At 41.4% G+C, this 23,845-nt stretch overlaps 6 protein-coding genes across 12 annotated transcripts in view; 3 read left to right on the top strand and 3 right to left on the bottom strand.

The window, feature by feature from the left end:
• Window positions 1-11,125, top strand: part of LOC133841404 (protein qui-1) — a 47,459-nt gene extending 36,334 nt beyond the window's left edge. The window contains exons 14-20 of one of the 7 annotated variants that reach the window (XR_009894296.1): window positions 4,045-4,140; window positions 4,205-5,288; window positions 5,987-6,229; window positions 6,300-6,616; window positions 7,000-7,078; window positions 10,512-10,638; window positions 10,691-11,125. Coding sequence is in view for 3 of the 7 variants with exons in the window: in XM_062273836.1 (XP_062129820.1) it covers window positions 4,045-4,140; window positions 4,205-5,288; window positions 5,987-6,229; window positions 6,300-6,616; window positions 7,000-7,854 (2,595 nt within the window). In the remaining 4 variants the exon portion in view is untranslated. Of the gene's footprint in view, window positions 1-4,044; window positions 4,141-4,204; window positions 5,289-5,986; window positions 6,230-6,299; window positions 6,617-6,999; window positions 8,122-9,321; window positions 10,132-10,511 lie in introns of those variants that run through there. The other 6 variants (XR_009894298.1, XR_009894297.1, XR_009894300.1 and 3 more) reach the window with 6 other exon arrangements.
• A 4,147-nt stretch (window positions 11,126-15,272) lies between these two features.
• On the top strand, window positions 15,273-17,032 carry LOC133840920 (dynein axonemal assembly factor 3 homolog). Its single transcript, XM_062273108.1, has one exon. It carries the CDS (start codon window positions 15,392-15,394, stop codon window positions 16,964-16,966), a length of 1,575 nt encoding a protein of 524 aa, XP_062129092.1. The 5' UTR covers window positions 15,273-15,391; the 3' UTR covers window positions 16,967-17,032.
• On the bottom strand, window positions 16,963-18,558 carry LOC133840922 (mitochondrial ribonuclease P protein 1 homolog). Its single transcript, XM_062273110.1, has one exon. It carries the CDS (start codon window positions 18,451-18,453, stop codon window positions 17,026-17,028), a length of 1,428 nt encoding a protein of 475 aa, XP_062129094.1. The 5' UTR covers window positions 18,454-18,558; the 3' UTR covers window positions 16,963-17,025.
• A 46-nt stretch (window positions 18,559-18,604) lies between these two features.
• Window positions 18,605-22,427, top strand: LOC133840921 (pre-mRNA-processing factor 19). The gene is made up of 3 exons (XM_062273109.1): window positions 18,605-18,759; window positions 18,818-20,171; window positions 22,138-22,427. Exons 1-3 carry the CDS (start codon window positions 18,741-18,743, stop codon window positions 22,280-22,282), a joined length of 1,518 nt encoding a protein of 505 aa, XP_062129093.1. The 5' UTR covers window positions 18,605-18,740; the 3' UTR covers window positions 22,283-22,427.
• On the bottom strand, window positions 20,201-22,036 carry LOC133844287 (uncharacterized). Its single transcript, XM_062278204.1, has 7 exons — window positions 21,997-22,036; window positions 21,869-21,945; window positions 21,703-21,812; window positions 21,022-21,649; window positions 20,832-20,965; window positions 20,529-20,772; window positions 20,201-20,469 (listed from the first exon to the last, which is right to left on the bottom strand). The coding sequence occupies exons 1-7, from the start codon at window positions 22,034-22,036 to the stop codon at window positions 20,272-20,274; spliced, it is 1,431 nt and encodes a 476-aa protein (XP_062134188.1). The 3' UTR covers window positions 20,201-20,271.
• LOC133840923 (ragulator complex protein LAMTOR2 homolog) lies at window positions 22,393-23,113 on the bottom strand. The gene is made up of 3 exons (XM_062273111.1): window positions 22,956-23,113; window positions 22,711-22,897; window positions 22,393-22,653 (listed from the first exon to the last, which is right to left on the bottom strand). The coding sequence occupies exons 1-3, from the start codon at window positions 23,021-23,023 to the stop codon at window positions 22,531-22,533; spliced, it is 378 nt and encodes a 125-aa protein (XP_062129095.1). The 5' UTR covers window positions 23,024-23,113; the 3' UTR covers window positions 22,393-22,530.
• Window positions 23,114-23,845: the final 732 nt, after the last annotated feature.

The following is a 23,845-nucleotide window of genomic DNA, read 5'->3' as shown; positions in this document are numbered from 1 at the left end:
CCTGACAATCTGATATATTTTGCAATTGATGATATATTTTGAATATGGTACTACATACATCAATATAGCACATATAGCCTTTGGTATATTATTTTTGGTACATTAAAATGAATACAGCAGTGTTTTGCGTTTCTTCAACTTGGGTAGCGGGTATCTCACAGTCGAGCACACTCGACTGTAGATTTTTTTACTCGTTTTTTTGATTGTGTATTTGACAAATCATTTTCACTCACACGTTGTCGAGCAGATTGCCGAGCAAACCATAAATCATCGAAACACAAATATAACAAGTTGATTTACTTGATATATGTGTAAATGGCATTGCGGTTTAGTTCAGGTTAAACTGTTTCTTTTGTCGGTTAATCGAGTGACTTTAAGAATTTTGTAGCAATTCATGCAATCAGTAACTCAATATCAAACACAAAAAGTAATTATAATGTATACGCCGTGTAGTACACTCGTAATTGCTTTCCAGCTGGTCACTTTTCCCCCTGAATTTTGTTTTAAAAATGATATTCAATAAAACTCGGGTTTTCTTTTTGTGCTCTTTGTGCGTTTTGCATTTCAATTTAATGGAAATATTTCCCAAAAAATGTTCAGTTGCTAAGCTGTGCAGCTTTGTCAGCTCAACTTTTAAAGCACATGCTTTAAAATCATATAACAAAATAGCGAAGCTTTGTCTCTCTTTCTCCCTCTGTCTCTCGCTATCTTTTTCTAACCATCAGCAGCTGTCTCTCTCTGTCTCTGTGCACATGTAAAATGACTGGGCAAAGGAGTCTTTGCGCTGTCTCAGCTTTCAATGTTTGTGTTGTGTGCACAATTTAAAGCTGCATTTGATAGATACAATATACAATACGCTTTGTAGTTAAAGATACAACAGATAAAGCTGAGAGAGATGTGACAACGCTTTAAGCTGTACGCGGATGAGGACACGAAGGAGGGTTGAGAGGGGGGCGACTGATTCTAATAAGTGATTTTGGCTTAGAAGATCCGCATTACGAGGCAAATCCTTTGTTGTCAATCAGCTTGATAAAAGAATACCAGCAACCAAGCAACGTTCGCGTGTATATACAATGTGTGTGTCTGCGTGTGTGTGTGTGTGTCTATCAATATGTATTGCATACTTAGCAGCAATTTGGCACGCAAAACAATATCAACATAAGCGAAACGAAGACGTTTTGTCAATGCCAACTATGGCGGAGCTCGCTGCAGGACAAGACGATGCTGTGGCGTGACAATTGATGCGTACCCCAAGCCCAGTCAAGTGCCTCCTGGCACCGAGGGTCCTTCAGTTCCTTCGGTTCGACTCTGTCAGTTGCTCACACTTTAGACGCTCGCTTGTTGCCGTTCTATCTACTATTTGCTATTTGCTATAAATCGACACAACACTGAGACGCTGGAATGTCGTCTTTGTGTCACTTTAATATCGCATCGAGAGGCTGCCACAAGAGTACTGAATGCTATACAACAACAACTCAAGTTGGCAAATGCTAGACTCCCCCCGCCCCAAGTACTTGGATAATATCCGACTGATGACTGACAGGATACTCGAATTCCTGCGCGCTATTCGATAGTCGCATGCTGCTCGCTTGCTCGCGTTTCAAAGCAACTGCCCATGCCTTTGTGTCTCTTGAATTACACATACTCCCACACACACACACACACAGCAGCTACACACATCAACACACACCCCCGCAGTGCTAGACAGCGGGAGGGAAATGCCACTGGCAATTAGAAAACTCATCTCACTCTGTGCCTCCCTCTCTTTCTTACTGTGTCTTTGTCAGCGCCGCAGGCAAACCGCATTTAAAGCCAAAGTATAACCAAATTTGGCTTATCGCATTAAACAAAAGTGCCGAAAATTGAACAAATTGGCTATAAGCACGTTGCCAAATTGCTGCCGATAACAAGCCGCTTGCCACTCCAAAAGCCGAACCGCTTCTTAGACATGCCCAACAGTCAAACATTTTTGTTATGCGATGACAAAAAAAAAAAACGAAATGTTCCAGACCCAAATTGAAATGTAATTTTTATGGCTGCACACAGAGAAAAATGGATATATTATATATGTACTATATACTCATATTCATATGTGTGACACGGTTAGCTAGCCACTAGAGGCGGCAAGTCCTTGATACATTCTTCTTTTCAGCCTGGACAGCCGTGTGGCAAATGGCAATGGCAAATGGCAAACGGAAATCAACTTTCTTACACTTTAGCTCACATCCTGATGGCCCTGCGGCACGCTAAATTCCCAATGTTCAAAAGACCCCTCTCAACTATATACAAGTAATACAATTCACTCGACTCCCGATTCACTCCGCCTCCCTCTTGGAGCTCCCCCATCGCATTCCATCCTGTCGTATTCCAGACATTTTCCCTTGAAAATTGAAATGTTGCAATGCGCCAAATGGCTTCAACGACAATGTCCTTGCCATTTGCCACACGATACCGCATCTCCCCCTCCCGCTCCCCTTCGTTGTTGTTGGCATTTTTCAATTTCCCCAACTTACTTACTGAAAAATTGCAACCAACCTGCCTCAACACTGTTCAAAATTTATAAACCCCGACCACAAGCAGTTTTTGCTGTGTCTTCGAAATGCTTTTAAAAATGCTTTTAAAAAATAATTCAACTTGAGTTCATCCTGCAAACTGTTCTAATGAACTTTCCACCAAGTCAGTGTCTAGACCATTTTGTTGCAGTGTAGCTGGCAGAAATGTTAAACTCTACAGAATTGCGGAATGCAATTTATTAATATTTGATTGGATATGGCTATTGGTGGAGGCGAAGACGGAGGCGGATGCGGAAGAACCTTTAGCCTTTTGTCGCCGTCAAATGGCGGGGAATGCGTTAAAATAGCGTTGAAAATGGCAAATTAATTGCATTTAATGTTGTGCATTGTGTGTGTGTACCTTGGGTCAAGTACCGCAAATACACGCAATGAGTTGGGTAAATATCAAAAGCAAACCAAAGGACAGCATTCTTATAATATTTAATTATTATTAAACGCCCTTTGATCTAACAAAGAAAAGGTTAAAGTAACAACAGCTGAAGATAACATTTTAAAAAATTCATTGCAAAAAAAATATTTTTTCTTCGGTTTTAACTTAGCAAAGAAAATGCAAACAAAATGTAAAACTGAATTTATTTAGTTTATATATTAAATTATTTATAAACTAATCTAATCTATCAAAGAATGTTTAAAATACATTTTAATTACAATTAAAAAAATGAACCAAAAAAAATTGAAATAAAATGTTAAGCATAATACAATTTTTTCATCAATTAAATTGTTATATAGTTCCCTTAGATTTAACAGAAAATAGTCAAAATAAATAATGAAATTCATATTTATTCGGACATTCTTTTTGATTTTAACTTCAGTCTGTAATTAACAACAGAATTTATACAAAACTTAAAGCTTATTTTTATATATTTAAAAGCTTTTCAAATTCCGTTTATCTTTCAGAAAAGATATAAAATAAATAGTAAATTTCGTGTTTCTTCAGAAATTTAAATACTACAGCAACTAAAGATTAAGTTGTAAAAATTCAATTTAAAATTATTTATTTTTTTATAGTAGACATACATAATTTAATCAAACGCTAACTGATTCAATTCAATTTTTACTTTTATTTTAAATTAACATACCAAAATTCTAGTTGCAATGTTGAATGAAAATATGTATATCAAATATATAATTTGTAGTTGCAAAGTTGAATTAAAATATATCAAATAAAATTTTATATCCGTAAATATAATATAATCGCAATAAATAAAAATTTGCATACGATCTGTAATATTATAACTTTCATTTTAAATAATGAATGCTAATAATATGTCTATAATTGTGAAAATGCATGAAGAAGAAAGAACATATAAATAAAATTATACTATTTATTTTATCAATTAAAAATAATATAATGCATTTCAATTCAAATTACGAATCAGCAATAACACTTTTTGTTAATTGAATATGCAATTTAAATGAAAGTTGATATTTTTAAAATACTTTTAATACAAATTACTTAATTACTTTGCAGGTTTTCCTGTTGGCCCTCTGCGAGGATAATGCACTTTATGTGCGCACTCTGGCCACGGGCAAGGAGCTGCACACACTCAAGGGCCACAAGTCGCGGGTGAGTCGAGCATACTATCATCAAAGGGAGGAAGAGCGTCAGTTAATTAATCTCTGTCCAACAGATACGCACCATTTCGATTGGCAAGGACAGTCAGCGCTGTGTAGTTGGCTGCGAGGACACTCGTGCCCTCATCTACGATATGCACTCGGGCAAATTGGTGCGTTCGATGCCACCGAATCCGGGTCCCGTGACCGCCGTCTATGCGATGGACAATGATGATTTCCTCATCACCGTCGGCGGCAACAAGATTACCTTCTATTCCTTCCGCAACGAGGAGCTCTATGTGAATCCCTACTCGCGTAATCCGCGACGCAAGCGCAGCCTCAAGCGGCACACTCAGGCTCAGCGCTCGCCCTCGACGACTCTGCCGCCCATCACCTGCTTCGATCTGTCGAGGGACTCGCAGCAGTTGGCCATCGCATCGGGACGCAATGTGCATCTGATGCGCATCAATACTCCGGAATATCAGTGCACTCTTGAGGGTCACACGTGTGTGGTGAATTGCCTGAAATTTGCACCCAACGGGGAGTTCCTCGTCACCGGCGGCGATGATCGTTTGGTCCGGGTGTGGACGCTTGCTCTGGGCGAGATCATTAACACGTTCAAGGGTCATGCGGCGCCTGTGATGCAGCTGATAGTGCTTATGGACTCACTGCGTGTGATCTCCACGGACCGGGAGTCCATGATGCTGGTGTGGATGGCCGACTCGGGCAATGTGCTGCAGACGATTCAGGGTCCCTACAAGAGTCTCGCGGCCACTAACAACATGCGCTTTGCCGTCTCCACGAATGGCGATAACACACTCAAGATTTGGTCACTCACCCAGGAGGATGAAAAGTTCTCCGTTTCGCATTCGGATGAGATCACCTGCTTTGAGATCAGCGCCGACAGCATGCACATCATAACCGGGTCCAGGGATATGTCGCTTAAGGTCTGGCAATCGGTGGGTGGAAAGCTGAGCCAGGTGCTTGTGGGTCACAGCGATGCTGTCACCTGTGTGGCCGTCTCGGTGACCAACAAGACGCAAGTTATCTCGGGCTCGAAGGACACGAATCTACTCATCTGGGATCTACTCACTGGCGAGGAGGTGCACACTCTGGCTGGACATTTGGGTCCAGTGCTTGGCGTCAAAGTGTCCGCAGATGGTGAGTAGAAAATGAGAAGCGATTAACATAATTTGAATACAATTTTTGTGAATTTATAAAATAAGTTAGTTATTTTTGTATTTAAATATTTACTTATTATATTAATGTTTAATTAAAAATTTTTATTCATTGTGTATTTACTACTCATAATATAATTTAATTCTCAATTTTTTTAATTTTTTCGCGCTCAACTTAAAACATAAATCAATGACAACTAGAACTTTATATGAAGAAATTCTTAATAGTTCTTAGTTCCATTAAATTTATCATATAATTTACTCAATCGCCGCAATTTAAAATATAATTCCATCGATATTTTATCAATATTTTTTCCTCCAAAATATATTACATTACAACAATTGCGTCTTAAGTTTATTTCGATTAGAGTAATAATAAGTTTATACTCCTTAGCTCTATTTTATTTAATGCATATTTAATATTATCACTCATTACAATTGAATACATAATAATTCTTTCGAGCCTTTCGCAATTCTTTTTCCTTTTACAAATCTTATATTAAGTTGTTCACATGCTTTTTCTTTAAAATAATATGTTTAAGTAGAAAAAAAAAATAATTAGCTTTTTGTAATATGGAATACATTCACAATTAAATTTTACTTTCCAATATTTCTAACAAAGGGTTCTAAGTAATAACATGTGGATATTACTAATCCCATTTCTCTCTCCATTCCTTGCAGGTTCCACGGCTGTTTCTGGCAGCGATGACAAGACGCTCATTGTGTGGGAAACGAAGCGTGGTCTGGCTTTGACCTCGCTGCAGATGCACGTGCCCTTTACCCACTTTGACATCAGCTTGGAGGTGTCACGTGTGCTCGTCCAGCTCGTCGACAGCTACAATCTGCCCGTCATCTGTCTGCACAATACGCCAGCGCAGTACGTGAAGCTGCCGACCTACTCGGGACCCAGCAAGGACGTCGAGGGTAAGCAGCTGTCCTGTCCCCCTTAGGCTAGTGAATAATCTTTGATAAACTCTCTCGGCTCTCTCGACAGACTTGCGACCGCAGGGCCCCAAGCGTCAGATGAAGCGGCTGCTCAAGAAGGAAGTCTCCCTGGACACGTACACCTGGCAGAAGAAGTACGGTCACTTGACCTCATCGGTGATGATGGCCCAGGTGGATGAGCGCCTGAAGCGACGCTTCAGTGTCTCGGCCAGCATGGAGGAGATCTCCAAGATAGCCGAAACGAAGACGGGCGCCTCGCAGGCCAATCTCGGACCGGAGCAGGCGGCGCTGGCACAATCTCAGCACTTTGATCAACTGGAGGCGTTGTGGAACAAACGTTCGCCGCCACGACGACGTCACAATGCGGTAAGTACAAGGCTGCCACGATGCACCTCCGGGCGGGCCACGCCTCTCTCTGTCCACTTGCTGCCTATGCTAGAAACTGTAATGTAGTCCTAGGGATGTGTGCGTGTCGTGTCAATGGCGATGGCGATGGCAAGACACGAGCCAAAGCACGAGTTTGCTTTTTGTAGAGCGCGTTCTCATGATTTCTTTTCTGTATTTAATTTGTTTTCTTTCCCATTTGATTTTCCACTCTTATGTTTGACTTTAATTGGCTTCATCTCTGTACGCTTACACAACTTGTAACTTGCAACTTGCAACTTGAAACTTGAAACTTGAAACCACAACAACAACAACATCAACATCAACAACCACAACGACGACAATCGACAACTAATATTGAAAAGGGTCTGTCGCGCCAGACGTCGCTGGTGGAGGACCGGTTAGAGTCCTCCGATGACGATGAGTATCAGGATGAGCGTGCAGGTATGTTGTCAGCCTCCTACGACCACATCCATCTGCTCGCACGCTTGCCCGGCATCCGCACTCTGCACGATGCATGGAAGACGAGTAGTTTGCGTGTCTCCCGCACCCGCACACGCACCCGAACCAAATTCTATGTCAACACACCCCCGCACAACAACAGCCACAACAACAGCCAGAACAACAGCAACAATCACAGCAACAAAAACCTGAACAGCAACAGCAACGACAACAACAACACAACGGACAACAACAACAGCGCACCCAATTCGAGCAGCAATCTTGGCCAGCTTGGCAATCGCGATGCTCCCGACTTGGTCCGCGATCTCCTTCAGGCAGAGCGTCCGGTGACGCTGCGACAACTCTTCCACTGGTCGAGTCTGAAGCCGCATCTGTGGCGCAGTCGACGCCAGCGCAATTGTCAATCGTTGCAGCCGCATTTCCGTGTCAATGTGCCAGATCGTGCACGTGCCACGCCCATCATACTGGTGGAGAACTACGACAGTCGGCATGTGCAACGTCTGCGCACCGATCTCGTGTTGCATCCCCAAAGCATTCAGGCTTCGCTGGGTCACATTGCCATCGAGAGTGCCACGCCCAGTGCCAGTTGTAGTCCGAGTGGCAAACGTGATGCGAGCTGCGGCTTCTTGGGCTGCCATTGGACGCTGTTCCGTGGCAAGTCCAAGTCCAAGTCAAAGACAAAGACACGTACCACGTCTGCAACACCGCAACCCGCAGAGCCGCCAACAGCGGGTTGCAATGACTGCGTAACGCAGTGAAAACTGATAACTGACAACAATTCGAATCACGAACTACACGAACTGCTACACAACTCTTTTACTCTCTTGGCAAACTCTTTCCCACACACACACACACACTGCACTACACAACTTTTGTTTACTATACAGAAAAAAAATGAAACAAATTCTAAAATCGAAAATACCAATTTCTTCCTTCTTAGCACCTTTTTGTAGCCGTAGTCTTTTTGCAACTTAGCTAGCTAGTTTTAATTTATTTTCATAATAAAGTCTGCAAATATTTTTGTGTAAATTTCTTCTTATTTTGTATTTGTATGTAACATATGAGTAGAATTGTATTCTGGGTCCCGAAACGTTTGCAGGTAAGTGTATAGCATAGTGTATTGCATTTTTCTTTTGTTTCGTTCCAATGAAGCGTGTTCCATTTCCCTATTTCGCATCGATTCCGTTAAATGGCGTTTAAGGGAAATAAAAAATGGCGAGCGCTGAAAAGTATGCTGCAAATTATTTCACATGAACGCCATAAATTGCCATCAATAAAAATTTCAGCACGATTAACTCGATCAAACGAAACGAGACGGAAACAGCAACAACAGTAACAAATTGATATAAAATTGGAAATGAAAATAAATGAAAACAACAAATTTGCAGCTAGCAGCTGCTGCACATCGGCTGCGTATCAGTTTAATCAATTTAAACGAGCCATTTAAATGAATTAAGCGCAATCAATAAATGTGTTGCAATTGCAATCTGTGCATGCTCCTCTCTCTTTCTATGTGTGTGTGTGAGTGAACAAGTGTGTGCGTGTGTGTGTGTGATTTACAGTTTGGAACACACGTCGAGGTCGAGGTAAGCGGCGAGTTTCTTTCGTACTCCAGTTCTGCAGTTGTTCTGTTCTTGGCATGTTTTGCAATTCTCTCGACTATCATGTTAACACCCCCCCTCTCACCACCCTAGCCCTCAGCCCTGCGCCCTGTTACGAACTTGCGGAAAAGCAATCAAAAACGATAAAAAAAAGAGAAAAGAAAATTGAAAAGTTTTGTACCATATGTAAATGTTACTGTACTTTATATCATGCTTTATGTCGATCTACTTAAATAACACTTTGATTCATTGATTCAAATCAAAAGTTTTTTGCGTCCTCTTTATTGCTCTGTCTTTCTCTCTCTCTCTAAATATATATACTACACACACACAAAAGCATACACATTCTCATTTTCTCTGTCACTATCTCGATGTGTATATAAATTTGAGAGTTTGTTCAAATTTTCTCATTTTTTTTCGTTGCTGTTCGCAACAACATCACATATTTTGATGTTTGAGTGTGTCAGTGTGTGTGTGTGTGTGTGTCTGTTTTGGCAATCTACAAAAATGCCAAAATGAAATGAAATTCCATTTTTTCGTTTCGGTTAACAAATATAACAAAACAACGATCCAACGCCATCAAAAAAACCACCAAATAAAAAACCACGCACCACCAAAATTCAGCCAGCGCCAGTTCCCGCAACTCATTGCATCAGTAAAAATAAGCAACAACAGCAACTGCAACTGCAACAACAACATCAACAGCTGCAAATAAATATAATTAAAAGCCAGCGTAGTTAAAGTAATCAAATCAACAACATTTCAACCAACTACCATTTCCCACGTTAGTTAAAACTACGATTAAAGTCGAAAGTTTGTGACTTTTCCGCCTTCCAAAAACCACCACAAGAACAACAATAAACAAACAACAAACAGCAACAAGAACAACAACAACAACAAAACCTAGAAAATAATTCGTACTTTATTAGTTTCACTAGTTGGCATGGAAAACAAGTCTTGCAAATATTCCCAGCACTTGAAATCTCGTACTTACTCGTAATCTAATTGTGAGTGTAAAGGAATTAACTTCATTAGACTGAAGTTTTGAGCACCTCCCGAATATTTGAATGCGAAACACTTTCTACAGCTGACTTAATTTTTGAACATTTTGTGTGCTTTCTAGACGACTTCGACGAGTTTTTCTAAGCTCCAAAATAAAAAAAACTTGTACTCGATACACATTATCCGCATTACCTTTCGTACTTACAAGCATTACCTCACTGCAAGTGCTGAATAATTTTTGAGAGCTCTACAAAATAACATATATATCTACTTATCGAATAATCAACTTATATAAAAATGGGCCGCATAAAGCGCAATCAAATAAATAATTATCTACACTGAACATAATGCAAAACAATATAAGCATATATTAGATTGTACTTAGTTGTCGTCCTCGCACCTGGAAGAGAAGATAATGTCGGAATTGTTCAAGTAAGTAACTGAAATATCCTAATAACACATAGCATATGTATATCTATAGAGCTGAAACATAGTCGAGTTCTAATCACATTGCTTCTAGCATATGATTTGCCTCAAATGGAAACGATTCCATTCACATTTCTCACTTGCAACTGAAAACAAAAACAACAACAATAATAATAATAATATTTAACAATACGAATCATTTATTTAGTTTCTCTTAGTTGAGTATGCCATTCTGTAGTCCATATACTAAGCATACTAGGCATGCTTTTAGCTTTAGCAAATCAAACAATTTTCTTCTCTCCAACTTCTTTTTTATATCAAATATTTGTTAAATGATGAATGTATGCTTAATGAATTTTGTAATCTTCCCATGCACGAACACACAGATCATTTCGCTACAGGAGGAGGAGGATACCACAAAGGATAAGCTGTAAGGCAAACTGTTCTCTGGCAAGCCGACAACCTAAAAGAAATCGTTAATTAATCTAGTCAAATAAGTAAATGTTTTAAATGGTAAGCAATAATAACGAGCAACTTGCTTCAATTTTCACACACTCTCCCTCAGTGATCTATGAACTTGATTGAATTTATACTTTCGAACTGGCAAGTAAGAGAGAGATTCGGGTTTAGAGAGTGATTTTTGATTGAACGATTGAAGGATTGAACGATGCTCGCACTTGGCATATACTCGAGTTAAACTCAACTATTGTTTCTACTTATTAGGTCTCCCGCAACCCTTTATTAGATCCCTTTCCCTGTAGTCTGTAGTCTCTAAAAGCAAAAACCACCGTCTCAGACTTTGTAGAATCTAACATTGTAAGAGAGCCATTTTGACATTTTAATGTTGTAGAACGTTTTATGTATGTACTTACAAAACAATACAAAACCAAAAAGAGAAAACTTGAGCTAAATGTTGTTGATAATATACGAGTAAAAACATTTTTAGTATGTAGAAGCGTTGAAAAAAAACAAAAAAAAAAAAATAAAATACAACCACAAACATGAAGGGGTTAAAAGCGTAACTATGCTTAAAAAAATCATTAAACAAAAACAAAGTAAATAAATACAAACAAATAAAACTGTATTTGTCACACTGAAATGCCACAAATGCTGAATAGTATCCAAAGTATAAATTTATACATAATGTTTTATCCAACAAAAGTGAAATCTTAAAGAAAAAAAGATAACTTAAAACAAAAAACAATTGACGCACAGTTTACTTGCATTTCATTTTCGGCATTGTAAATATTAAGTGTGTATATCTTGCGAACTTGTTTGATCACATATCCATATCCTCAGCAAAGCTTTCAAATGGTTTAACTTAACTTCTGTTCAAAGCACACTAAATTAAGTTCTATTTTCGTTTCTGTACGCACCTTAGATAACTTCAATAACTATCTGACAATCAGAAGTTCTTGTCTAGAACAAAAAAAAAAAAAAACAAAACAAAATAAAAGATAGACAAAAAACCAAAAAAAAAAGAGAAGCAAAACAAAAATGAAATAAATATTGACAGAAAGCGATATTTCTACACATATTTCTATGCATGCAACATGTGAACTTGTTTAACCTCTAATCTAAGGCCCCCATAGGACACACTGCATAGCCATGTAGACAATACCGAGTAGTAGAACACCATATGCCCTATTGTATGTCCTCAAATTTATGTAACGTAGGAGAAAATGTATAAATGCTGGCAATAATAATTTCGGGTATTTAGCATGTGCACCGGTGGCAGTTCAATGGTCGTTGAACTCTTGACCCAATGAACCTCAGCACATGCATGTGCTAAGATAACTACAAATAGAACACACACACACACTCACATACAGAACACCCACACACGTACACTAACACGAACACAACTGTCTATGTCTATTACAAAATTAAACTAAACTTTACTGGAAAACAGCAAAACATCTCTCGTCTTTTACTGCAACCACTTAAGTCAACCAACACACACACACACACGCATCATCTAATGATGCCACATGCCAGAGAAAATGCTAAGTAAGTTAAAAACAAAAGGTAAATATGCATGACCTATATAACATCACTTAAAGCTCCATAGAAGGATGCATTTAAATAAAATGTAAATCCTCTGGAATAAATGTTGCCTGCTTTTAGGCTGATAATTTAAATAATTCTACTAACTGGCAATCGAAAAAGCATTGCATACTTCTGAGGGCCATCATAAATCAAATGCAACAGCATCATTCATAGAGCAATGATTCAAATCAAAATACTTAGCATTAAGTGAATTGAATTCGAATATTGAAATTGAATACATAATGGATGGATGGATGGATGGAAGAGCAAATGTCTAACGCTTAATTTATACCATACATAAATTAATGGTAAATGTAAATGTAACACAAATGAAACAAAACAATTAATTTGCTGCACTTTGATCGACAGCATTTAATTATGCAATTCCAGTGTGGTGGTAATGCTGTTCCGGCTGTCGCGATAGCCATTATGACACCATTTAGTCGGGGAATGCCAAACAAATGCCAACAGCTAACAAACTGGTCCACATCAGCAGCCAACAAACCGCAGACTCAGCCATTTTGTTTGCTCTGTCTAATGAGAAAAGTTTGCGGAAAACATTGACAATGAATCCCGTTGATAACACTGAACAAATGACAAAAAGAGTGGGAGTGCCAGAGGGGGAGTGCAAAAAGGCGGCCAAGGGGTTGGGTATGCGGAGTGGGGCGGGGCGGTGCGGTGCGGTGACAGAGAGGGAGGACATAAGCTGGCAACCTGAGCCCCAAATGTGGGTTAGCCTCCCGGCGCTGGATGAAATGACATTGAGCAGATGACTACAAGCCCTTATTCGATAGGGGCCTGTTACAGCAGCATACAAAATATAAACATATACACACCCACCCACACATACACACATAATAAAGGGAAAAAAAATCATTACGCCTCGTACAAATAAATACTCGAAATATCGATTGTTATTCAAACTTTTGTTTGGCCGAAACGAAAGTCGCATGTGGCGCGTATACTTCAATTGTTATGATGACCTCTGAGGCAAACGTTCATGCTTACAATAATGGCTTGTCTATGCCCTAAGTAATTGAGTAAACGTTCCAGAGCCGACCAATATTTAAATAACCAAACAGCTTGGGATGCCTGACATAGCCTTGTAATTTTTTAAATTCCATTCGAATTTGTATACAATATAAATCGTGGCAACCGCAAAGCCTTGACTAAACCTTTTTCTTTTTTTTTTGTTGGCTGCCATAGTCTGGCATTCTTTTGGCCATTTCGTTTTTGCCACAGGCCTCTCGTCGTCTCTAATTACTTTTGTTTTCAGCAGCATGCCACTTGTCGAAACCAGCAGGGCGGAGAGCAAAAAACTCATTGAAAACTGACGAGTTCATGAATTGCAGACAACGAGTGGGAGTGAAGGATATTAGGATTACTTTGTGCTCGTATTTATTGAACCACAGCAAAATGAAGCACAAGTGCATAGCATTGTCACACAGCAGACTAATCGAACACGCGAATTAATGCCGAAACTACGGACACATCGATGGCGACGTGCCAAAATCCATGCTCAAGCTTACCCGCATAATCATATCACATCATTTGGCTGAATATGCTTTTGCTCGTGCTCGGATTTAGCATTAGATGCACTAAAGCTGCACTTAGAAGCGCTGCGCTTTCGACAACAAAGTTGAGAGCGTAATTGCGCAGAAACGACAGCATAATATTGGTCGTTAAGCGTTGTGTGATGCGATATCGCGTATACGCAAGGTCTAACGAGCCAACAAAGGAGACGCACACTCGCACACACACGCAATTAAGACAACCTGCTTGCTGTGCTGTGCTGTCAAAGTTTTCAGCTGGCCCGGATTGAAATGCTTTGCTCTGAAGTGAAGAGACTTTAGCCAACAATAAGTATGTATTAAGAAGTTTTCGGCTTTGTCAAGCGAAAGTTAACTTGAAAGAAAGAAACTGCGAGCAAACTATATACACTAGCAAACTGCGGATGAAGATTAAGTAAGCCACTCAAGTTCAGGTGGAATGTGGAACCACAGCGCCCTGGAACGGAGAGAGCAGTAAACGATTTTTATCGTTTTTCCCCGCATCCATTCCGCCGCCACCATCACATGCATAATTTCCATTCATTTCATTTTTTTGGTTTTGTTGCCAAAGCACTTTTTTTGCGGAAAACGCATTAGAAACGTCCGTTTGGCTGGGAAGAAGAAGTATGCGTAATTTAGTTGAGAGTGTTGGCTTAGCAAATACCCCATAAATAAAAAGCATATACGAAACTTCGAAGTTGTTATTGTGCCAAAAGTTTTGATATTTAAGCTATTTATATTATATAGTTTACGGCAACTGTAGAATTAATGGAATTGAGTTGCACATTAACTAAAATTCAAATTGGAAATATTATATTATTTAGGTATAGCAAATTAAATTTTTTAATTTATAAATTTAAAGCAATTAAAATAATTGTAATTAGTTAAAATGCAGATTTCAGAATTTATGAAATTTCGAATACATTATACAACAAATCTTTTAAAACTCATTATTGACGACCTCACTTAGAGCATGGAAAATGAGATAGCATTTTTATATCTGCGAATTTATGCTGAGTAGTTAAGTTATTGTTATCTTTGGCAATCATTATGAGTGGAATATTATCTGTGATTATAGCAAATAGCTGAATATTTTTGGCTCGAATTTTGTGATATAATCAGACTTCAAGCTGTGGTAATCCTCGCAGGAACCGTGCCACGGTCACGACGCAGTGGCAATCAGCTAAAAGCAAGCAACGAGAAAGCACTGAATAATGCATTACGATTATGCTAGGTCAGCATCTTTAAGTATGTATATCATCCTCGAAGCACCACGGGACCAAGTGACTGCGTCTGTTCTCCCTTTGTATGCGAGTCTGTATGTGTGTATGTGAGTGTTGGATGCACTGCAGGCGAACTGATATCGTAAACCAATTTCCGCCACGAGCTATGAGCAGCGCTCTCAAATGCTTGCAATAAATGCAATCCAAACAAATAATAGAGAGAGAGAGAGAGCGGATGAGGACAGTGAGTAGATAGAAGTATGCAAAGCAGGCTGTCGGAACTTTGTTACCAAGCGACAGCTTAATACAGTCACTGAAACTAGTCGTCCAGGCAACTGACGCCAATCAAATAAACAGAGCAGCAACTACAAAAGAAATACGAAAAAAAATTGAATTGTGTTCAATTTGAAGTCAAAGCAAGTTCACTTTTCAGTCAAAGCAAAAATGTTTTGGGGTCTCAGCTCTGCCCTTGATTTATACCAGGAATACATTAAAGCCTTTAAGCTCCCGGATGATGACAAGGCTGATGCTGAAGAGCAGCCGGCTGCATTGAATATTCTCATTTGTGGCGGCGCCGATCCCAGGCATGTCATCAGAACATTGGCCAAGCGTTACACTCATGGCTGCAAGCCCAAGCTCAATTTCTATTTGCTTGATGGCTGTGCTGAGATTATGGCCAGAAACATGTTACTGCTCGGATTGGCACTGGAGCCACCCGAGTCCTTTAGTCTCGTCTGCAAGGCGCATCTCTTCATGGACATCTATGGCAACTCTCTGCTGCGTCCCAGCTCGCATCATTACATGGCCGCCAAGGCGCGCACACTGCTGCGCATAATCTGCACCGAGGATGTGCGTCAAAATGTCGTACCCATGCTGAACATCGACGCACTAAAGTACAAGGAACGGGATGGCCTGGAGACGGCATTCACCTTCTGGCAGCCTAAGGAACAGGCGTTTGAAATACAACGCTTTTGGGAGCAACGTGTGCGTGCTCTTCTCGGGCCTCGCTATGATCATCGCGAGGGCGCCTTTGACTGGGATCTGAGCATGACTCTTAAGGATCGCGAGGCGCAGCAGATCTGCTCCCAAGAGTATCGCTATTGGCGCGAAACTGGCGTTGCTTTTGTGTTTCCCGAGTACGAGCATTGCAAGCCCAACAAAACTCTGGCGGCAGGCTTGGTCCGCAATGGACGCAACTTTGTGCATCGTGGTTATGTGGGCGACATCCAAACGGGACCATTTTGTGGCTTTGGATTGCGCAGCTCCGAGGAACGCATGCATAACTCGGTGCACGGAGAGAACGATTATCGTGCCACAGACGTAACTGAACGCAATCTTCTTGAGCTGTTTCACGAGTTGCAAACCCAAAGTGTCTATGAGCACGACAAGACGCTCTCCAGACGCTATGGCTCCACAAAGCTGCTGATGACGCCGCTGCTGTCGCACAACGAGAGCGACGTCACCGAGAGTCAGCAATGCTATAACAAGCCCTGGATTCCGGTGCCTGATGTGCAGATTCACTTCGTATCGTCCATGGACATTCTGGACATGCAGAAAGGCTGCTCACGTTGGGATGATCACTTTGACATTGCGTTTATGGCCTATAATTATTTCAGCTTCCTGAGCAAAGAGTTCTTCCGGGCTCTGCATGAGAAGGCGCTGTTTATCATGGAAACGAAGCTGTTGACTGTCGAGCGCAAAGAACAGGTCAAGAAATTCGAGTCGAATGTCAAGGATATTCTGAAGGAGGCGGGTCTGCGTCCTTGTATCAATTATCAAGCCATCAATGCCAAGAACATGTTCTTAAAATACAAGAAGACTTTGGGCGGCGATGGCGATGCTGAAGATAAGTTCTCCGACGAAGATAACGATACCAATGAGGAAGAGGCCAATGAATTGGGCTTATACATTACAGAGATTGAAGAATCCCAGCCAGAAGACATACAAATTAAGCAACAAATTGAAGTTCGCGAAGGAGATGCCGAGACTGAATGCAACGACGCTTTAGCTCAAGATTAAATTAAGTTCAACAACACTTAGCTTTATTACTATTAACTTATGTTAATTAAAGAGTCAACCTAGCTACTTTGTTTCGTTTTCCTTTTTCCCGTCGCCCAGCTGTCCAGTTTAAAATCCATTCCCTCCTTGCGATGTCGCAATTTCTGCGGCTCTGCAAATGATGTGGATGTTCTTCGATCGCCTTCGGATTTGAGCAGATGATCGATGCGCACATTGAATTTGCTAGCTCGCTTGTTTAGCGCTTGTCGCTCATAGTGGTAGTCGACGACTTTACGACGTGGCACGTGCTGCAAAGCCGTATTCCAGTCGCCCGTCTTCTTGAGATCCAGCATGATGCTGATCATTTGATTAAGTGTCAGCGACTTGCCTGATCCTGCACCCCATTGCAAATAGCGATCCAAGGGCAAACGTGCCATACGCAGCCCCAAACGTTTCGCCTTTGCCAGCGACAGAGGTTCGTTGTTCACTGTATCCACCATCGCGCCTACGATGTAAATGTCATCTGGATCGTAGCTGACGAGGTCCTCGCGACAATGTGGTGTCAGGTAGACCAGTTGCTTCTTGGGAAACAGTTCAGTGAAGCATTCGCGGTGCACATTGATCGGGAACTCGGGATTGTGCATGGTGGGTATGTAACGCTGAAGTATCTGCATGCAGTTGCCTTCGAAATTGGAGTTGCAATAGTGCAAATCGAAGGGTTCGTCATTCATGCGATTCTCGGCAAAGCACAGCATCAATTGCTTGGCCGCATACGAGCTCTCGCGATTGGTCATGTACTGATCGTAGGAGCAGTCCAACACCAGCTTGGGTGCGAATTGCATGGCACGCGTGAGGCGATTATTTTGCCAATGATTGATTGTGCTATCGTAGATACGCAGAAACATCGATGTATGTGCCAGGCCATAGACGATGTGATTGTTCTCCGCCCGCTCCTTACGAATCTCGGCAACGCGTCGTTCGGTTTCTACTGCACGTTCCTCCTTCTTGCGCTGATTGGACTCCTTCTTCATCTCGATTTGCCAAAGGAAAGCATAGTATTTGCTGCGCGCCGACTTCGTGGGCAGCTCCAGCACACGTGCCCAGTGATGCTCTTGGAAGAACTCTAAAGCCGGCACACGGCGTCCTTCTTGATATGCAATATCTACCTCCAGCTGCAGTACCTTAAGCCGTTTCTCTCGCTCTTCTTTGGTCTCCGATACATGCTGACTTGACGGTAGCTCTTGGGCAGCTGGGGCTTTTCCAAAAGGGTTTCCCGGTTTATCTATTGCGGTTTCCGGCTCCTCCACATTAAATGACAGTTCCTGTGCAACAGTGGCTTTTGCAAAAGGATTTCCAGGTATTCTGGTTGCCGGCTCCTCCGTAGCGGCTTTTTCATATGGATTTTGTTTGAATGGATTACTTAAGTGGCGTACGGCGGTAACTTGAGCTACCGCTGATTTGTTTAATAAAGTTCTGCATGCTTGCCAACGCACCAAGTTTCTTAACATATTTAATTTAATAATTTACAAATAATACAGTTTTTAACTTGTGTTTCCAGCAGCACGCGTAAATTGAATAATACCACCAGCTGATTGTCTATAGCGTTGCCAACCAACGCGACTTATCGATAACTTATCATTGTGTGGCTGTAAACGTTTGTGTTCGTTGTGAATGTTAGTTGCGAAAGAAGCAGCGTTTGCCGACAATTTTTGCGCTTGTTTCTCCCTGGAAAACGTGTATTAAAAAGTTAATAAACGTATTTAAATAGGTCAACAACGTTTTCAAACATTTCGCGATGGCTTTGGTTTGTGCACGTAAGTGACATCCGCTTGAAAGTGGCACTTTTATCTAATTTTTCCTTATTGCTTTCAGTTACAAACGAGGTACCCGAGGCGCCTGTTGTGTCGCCGTATTCCGGCGCCGTTTTCGAAAGACGCGTCATTGAAAAGTACATTTTAGAGAACGGCTGCGATCCCATCAGTGGCAAGGAACTGAAGCAAGATGAGCTCATTGAGATTAAAACACCACAAGTCGTGAAGCCAAAGCCGCCAAGTGCCACCAGCATACCGGCGACACTGAAAACAATGCAGGACGAGTGGGATGCTCTGATGATCCATTCGTTTACACAGCGGCAGCAGCTACAGACCACGCGTCAAGAGTTGTCACATGCGCTGTATCAGCACGATGCTGCTTGTCGTGTGATTGCCCGCCTCAAGAAGGAGCTTACCGCAGCACGGGAGGCTTTGGCAACACTGAAGCCGCAAGCTGGTATTGTTAGTGCACCTTCGATGATCACAGAGCCAGCGTTGGCTGCCGAGGCGGGCAGTGGTGGTGCCCATCAAATGGAGCAAGCGGGCATGAGTGGAGATGTCATACAAAAGTTGCAGGACAAGGCAACGGTGTTGACACAGGAGCGAAAGAAACGCGGTCGCACTGTGCCCGATGAACTGATCACGCCCGATCAAGTAAAGAACTTTGTCACGGTCGCATCGCATCCTGGCCTGCATTCGGCTTCCGTGCCTGGCATCTTAGCATTGGACATCAACAGCGCCGATCACAGCAAAATTTTGACGGGAGGCAACGATAAGAATGCCACCGTATTCAACAAGGATACGGAACAAGTGGTAGCCATATTGAAGGGCCACACCAAGAAGATCACTAAGGTCATCTATCATCCCAACGAGGATACTGTTATCACCGGATCACCCGACATGAACATACGCATTTGGCATGTGCCCACATCGCAGACGCAACTGTTGTTGCGTTGCCACGAGGGACCCGTCACCGGTTTGTCGCTGCATCCTACTGGCGACTACTTGCTGTCCACGTCCTCGGATAAGCACTGGGCGTTCTCAGACATACGCACGGGACGTCTGTTGACCAAGGTCATTGATACGGCTGAGGTGGGCTTGACCACAGCTCAATTCCATCCTGATGGCTTGATCTTTGGCACTGGCACTGTAGATTCCCAGGTTAAGATCTGGGATCTTAAGGAGCAGAGCAATGTGGCCAATTTCCCAGGTCACACCGGCCCCATTTCGGCCATTTCATTCTCGGAGAACGGTTATTATCTGGCCACAGCAGCTGACGATGCCTGCGTCAAATTGTGGGATTTGCGCAAATTGAAGAACTTCAAGACCATTCAGCTGGACGATGGTTATGAGGTCAAGGATCTTTGCTTCGACCAGAGCGGCACCTATTTGGCCATAGCTGGCACGGATGTCAGGTGAGCTTAACACTTTGAAAATAATCCTGGATGATCAGTGTTTTAAATAGCATATTCAGCGAATTTATTTCGATTATTTAGGCATATGTCTTTAGCGAATTTAAACCTTATTTTTGTTGCGCTGCGCCTGCTGCAAGCGATGATGCTTCTTGAAGTGTTCCATCCAGTTGTGCAGACGATTCTGTTTGACAAGAGCACGACGTGACATTTCCTTCTGCTTGGCCATGCGAGCGCGCACAGTCTTTTCCAATCTGCGTAGCTCAGATGGCGGTATGGTGTCCAGCTTGGCCAGTAAATCCTATAGAAAACATACTATCTGTTCTTAATCCGTTTGCGAAGTCAATGTTAAAAACTTACCAATGCGTAAGATTGTATTTTCTCCAACTTGGCAAGCGTAGTATCTTGTTCGTCCTTGTAGATGGCTTTGTTGACGGTTACTACCGGCGTTTGCATGTCCTTAAGCGTACGCCACTGCTTTGAGGACTTTTGTGGCGGCGCTTTAACAACTTCCTTCTTCTGAACTGTTTGCTCTGGCTGCACTTTGTTCTGTAGCTGCTTCAAAATAACAGGCACAATGCTGTTAAGCTTTATGCTCAACTTGCTGAAAAGTCAAAAGGGGTTTTTAACAAATGTTCACAACTTCTTAAGCTGTAGACTTACTCTTTGCAGTAGGACTGCTCAAAATCGTTGAACAACTCGTGGGCACGCTGTTGCAGGGCAGCCACTCGTCCTTGCAGAAAATCTGGCTTCTTGAGAAATACAATCGCATTCGCATTGCGTTTCTCTGTCTTCTCCTACAGTCGAGAGAAATTAAAGTAATAGAGCAAACCATTAGGTATCTTCTACTTACCGCCTTGTCATGCAGCATGCCCACAATGTGATTGAGCAGTGCCAGCTGCGTGAAACGCTTGTTATAGTTGGACACCTTGAGGCGATTGCGTTCGTAGCCCTTGATCCAAATATCCGCATTCAAATGATTGCGCTTCTCTAAATACGGTTTCACCACCTTCTCCATGTATTCCTTAACCTGCTGCACTTGCTCTAGACCCGCTGGATGGCGTTCACTAATCTCCATGTTGACAATGTGCTCGGGCATGATCAACTTAGGGTCCAACTGCTCCGACTGCTGTTCCACGGTGTCATCGAAGTAGCTTATCAGCTTGAGCAAGTACTGAAAGCGCCCATAGACCTCTTGGACTTCCATCAACACTCGCTGATGCTGAAGCTTCACCTGGCTAAGTTCCTCGGACACTTTGTTCTCTTTGAGTTTCTTTAGTTTCTCCTGAGCCTCGAGCATTTTCTTAAATTCGTTGGCCTTCATTTTCATGAGTGATTCATCGGCAAACTTGTGGAATTCTTGAGCATCGTCATACAATTTATTTTGGTATTCCATCTCTCGTTTCCTGTCCAGAAACATCTCTTGCGTGGAGTAGCACATGAATTTGTTGCGCGTAATCTCGCGAAGCAACAAAATGTCGCTGTAAATGAATAGCAATTAATTTCAAGTGAAGCTTTAAAAAACCTTTCTCACGTTTTCATGCGAAACTTTCTTGCCAGACGCTGCAGACCAGCATCCTTGATGTAGTCAGGATCGATGGTGGTCACCACACAAGGAGCACGAGGATTAGCAACTTCGCCGCGCTGAAAAAGACATTATTATATACAATTTCTAAAATATTATAGTTTCATTTTCATACCGCATTAAAATCGTCGATGCACAAATTAACGTTATTCGGTGCATTGGGCTCCAAATAATCCTGTGGTCGTATATAGTCTGAAAGTCGAGAGGATTACCTAAACTGCACAGAATTTTCAATTTAATTACCTTCATATTTGCGATAAACTTTCCGCTTGAATTTTTTCATTTTCTCAACTCAGAAAATTCGCTTTGTTTACTGCTGTTGCTAGGCTTAGAAGCCTTTCGAGCATCGATTAATATTTCTGTTGCCATTGTTTCCATTTGCAGGGTTTACTTGTGCAAACAGTGGCAGGACCTGAAGGTATTCAACGATCACACAGCCCTTGCCACAGGAGTACGATTCGGCAAGCATGCGCAGTATCTCGCCTCCACCAGCATGGATCGCACCTTGAAGCTCTACGCCATCGAATAAGAGGAGCTGCATCTTGTATTTTAAGCAATCGGAGATCAATAATAGTTAGCATTAAGTTCTGCAACCAATTTTACCAATACCAATACAAAATAACTGTACACAACACAAACTGCTGCATAAATAAATCATTCTCTTTTATTTGCGATCCAAAAAAAAAGCTTGTTGGCTTATCTTTTATCTTTATTTACATATTATGTTTATGAACTATAAAACAGACTTATTATATATTAGTTGATGCTGGCTTTCATTTAAGATGCAGAGATTTGCTTTAGTGGTCTCTCTAAGTACGCTGCCAGCGCCATCGTTTTCTGCTTCAACATGCCCAGACCAACGTGCTCCTTGGCATAGAGACACAACAGCACGCTGGCCACCTATAAGCAAATCAAATTAGTACAATCTTTATTTGGGGGGATTCTCATAATCATCACCTGTGTTATGGCTACATGTCCGCATTCGCAGTCAATCAACACGAATGTCAAACGATCCTCGCGAAACGCGTTGCGCCCATGCTTCTCATAGGCAGACCAAATATTACTTGCAATGGCCGCCGTTATGCGGGCATCCTTATCTCCATAGCCCGAATAGGCCAGCAGAGCACCCTCTTGACTTAACAGACTGCAGATGTAAAAAGATTTAATATTTTGTTTATTTTGAAACTGCGATGGTAACTTACAGTGTGTTTTCAACGCCACCGGTGTTTGCTTGACTTAATGCTTGGGTCAGCGCTTTGGGTTTCAGCATTTTGTTTAGTTTATCTTTTTTTCTTTTCTTTTGAAGCCGTACAAAGCACAAACAATTTACGCCCACAACAGTGTTGCCATTCACTGGGTAACGCAACAGCTGTAAACATATGTTTTGTTAACAGAGCAACAGCTCGTTAACAGCGTTTTCGTCGCTGTTAGGAGTAGGACCAAAATTTAAATATGCGCTCCAGGCGGTAATAATAAATTTTCGAAAATCACAGCAAAGAGAAGTAAATGAATTTAGATATATGTCCTTACAACCAAATCTTATATTTAAGAAATTTATCTTGCAGATTCACAGATGTTTAATGATACAGTTTTTTAAAGAACCAAGTTTTTAAGAGGAAATAATACGTTATCATTTATTCAATAATAAATAAGGAAAATTAATTAATACAGTAGAAAGATGTAAGTGAAATTCAAAATCCTTTTCACGAAAGTTTTTTAATTTTAAGTATTAATATTCTAATCTACATACATATATTATCTATGCATGATTTTTTTACAATAAGTGACTTAATATTTCGGTAGTTTATGTTGATGTGGACATGTACATATGTATGTAAATGTGATAGTCCAAATAATATTTGATAAAATTAATGTGAGCAGAACACATGAACATCCGGTTGTCACTCAAACTGATTAGCACTTACTGTACTTGTGGTAACAATATGACGTCATTGTTTATGATAAACCAGGTCACGGTTCTACGTAGTTCAAAGTGCATGACGCTCTTTGCAAACAGCAACAGATTGGCAGTATCATCCACCGTGAATGCCTTTGGTTACCTGCTTTATTGCGTTTCAGCAGTCATTCTTTT

Source organism: Drosophila sulfurigaster, chromosome 3 (genome assembly GCF_023558435.1).
Source record: "Drosophila sulfurigaster albostrigata strain 15112-1811.04 chromosome 3, ASM2355843v2, whole genome shotgun sequence".
In the NCBI taxonomy this organism is placed as follows: domain Eukaryota; kingdom Metazoa; phylum Arthropoda; class Insecta; order Diptera; family Drosophilidae; genus Drosophila; species Drosophila sulfurigaster.
The sequence above is the reverse complement of the archived record's forward strand: the minus strand, read 5'-3'. Positions and strand labels throughout refer to the sequence as shown.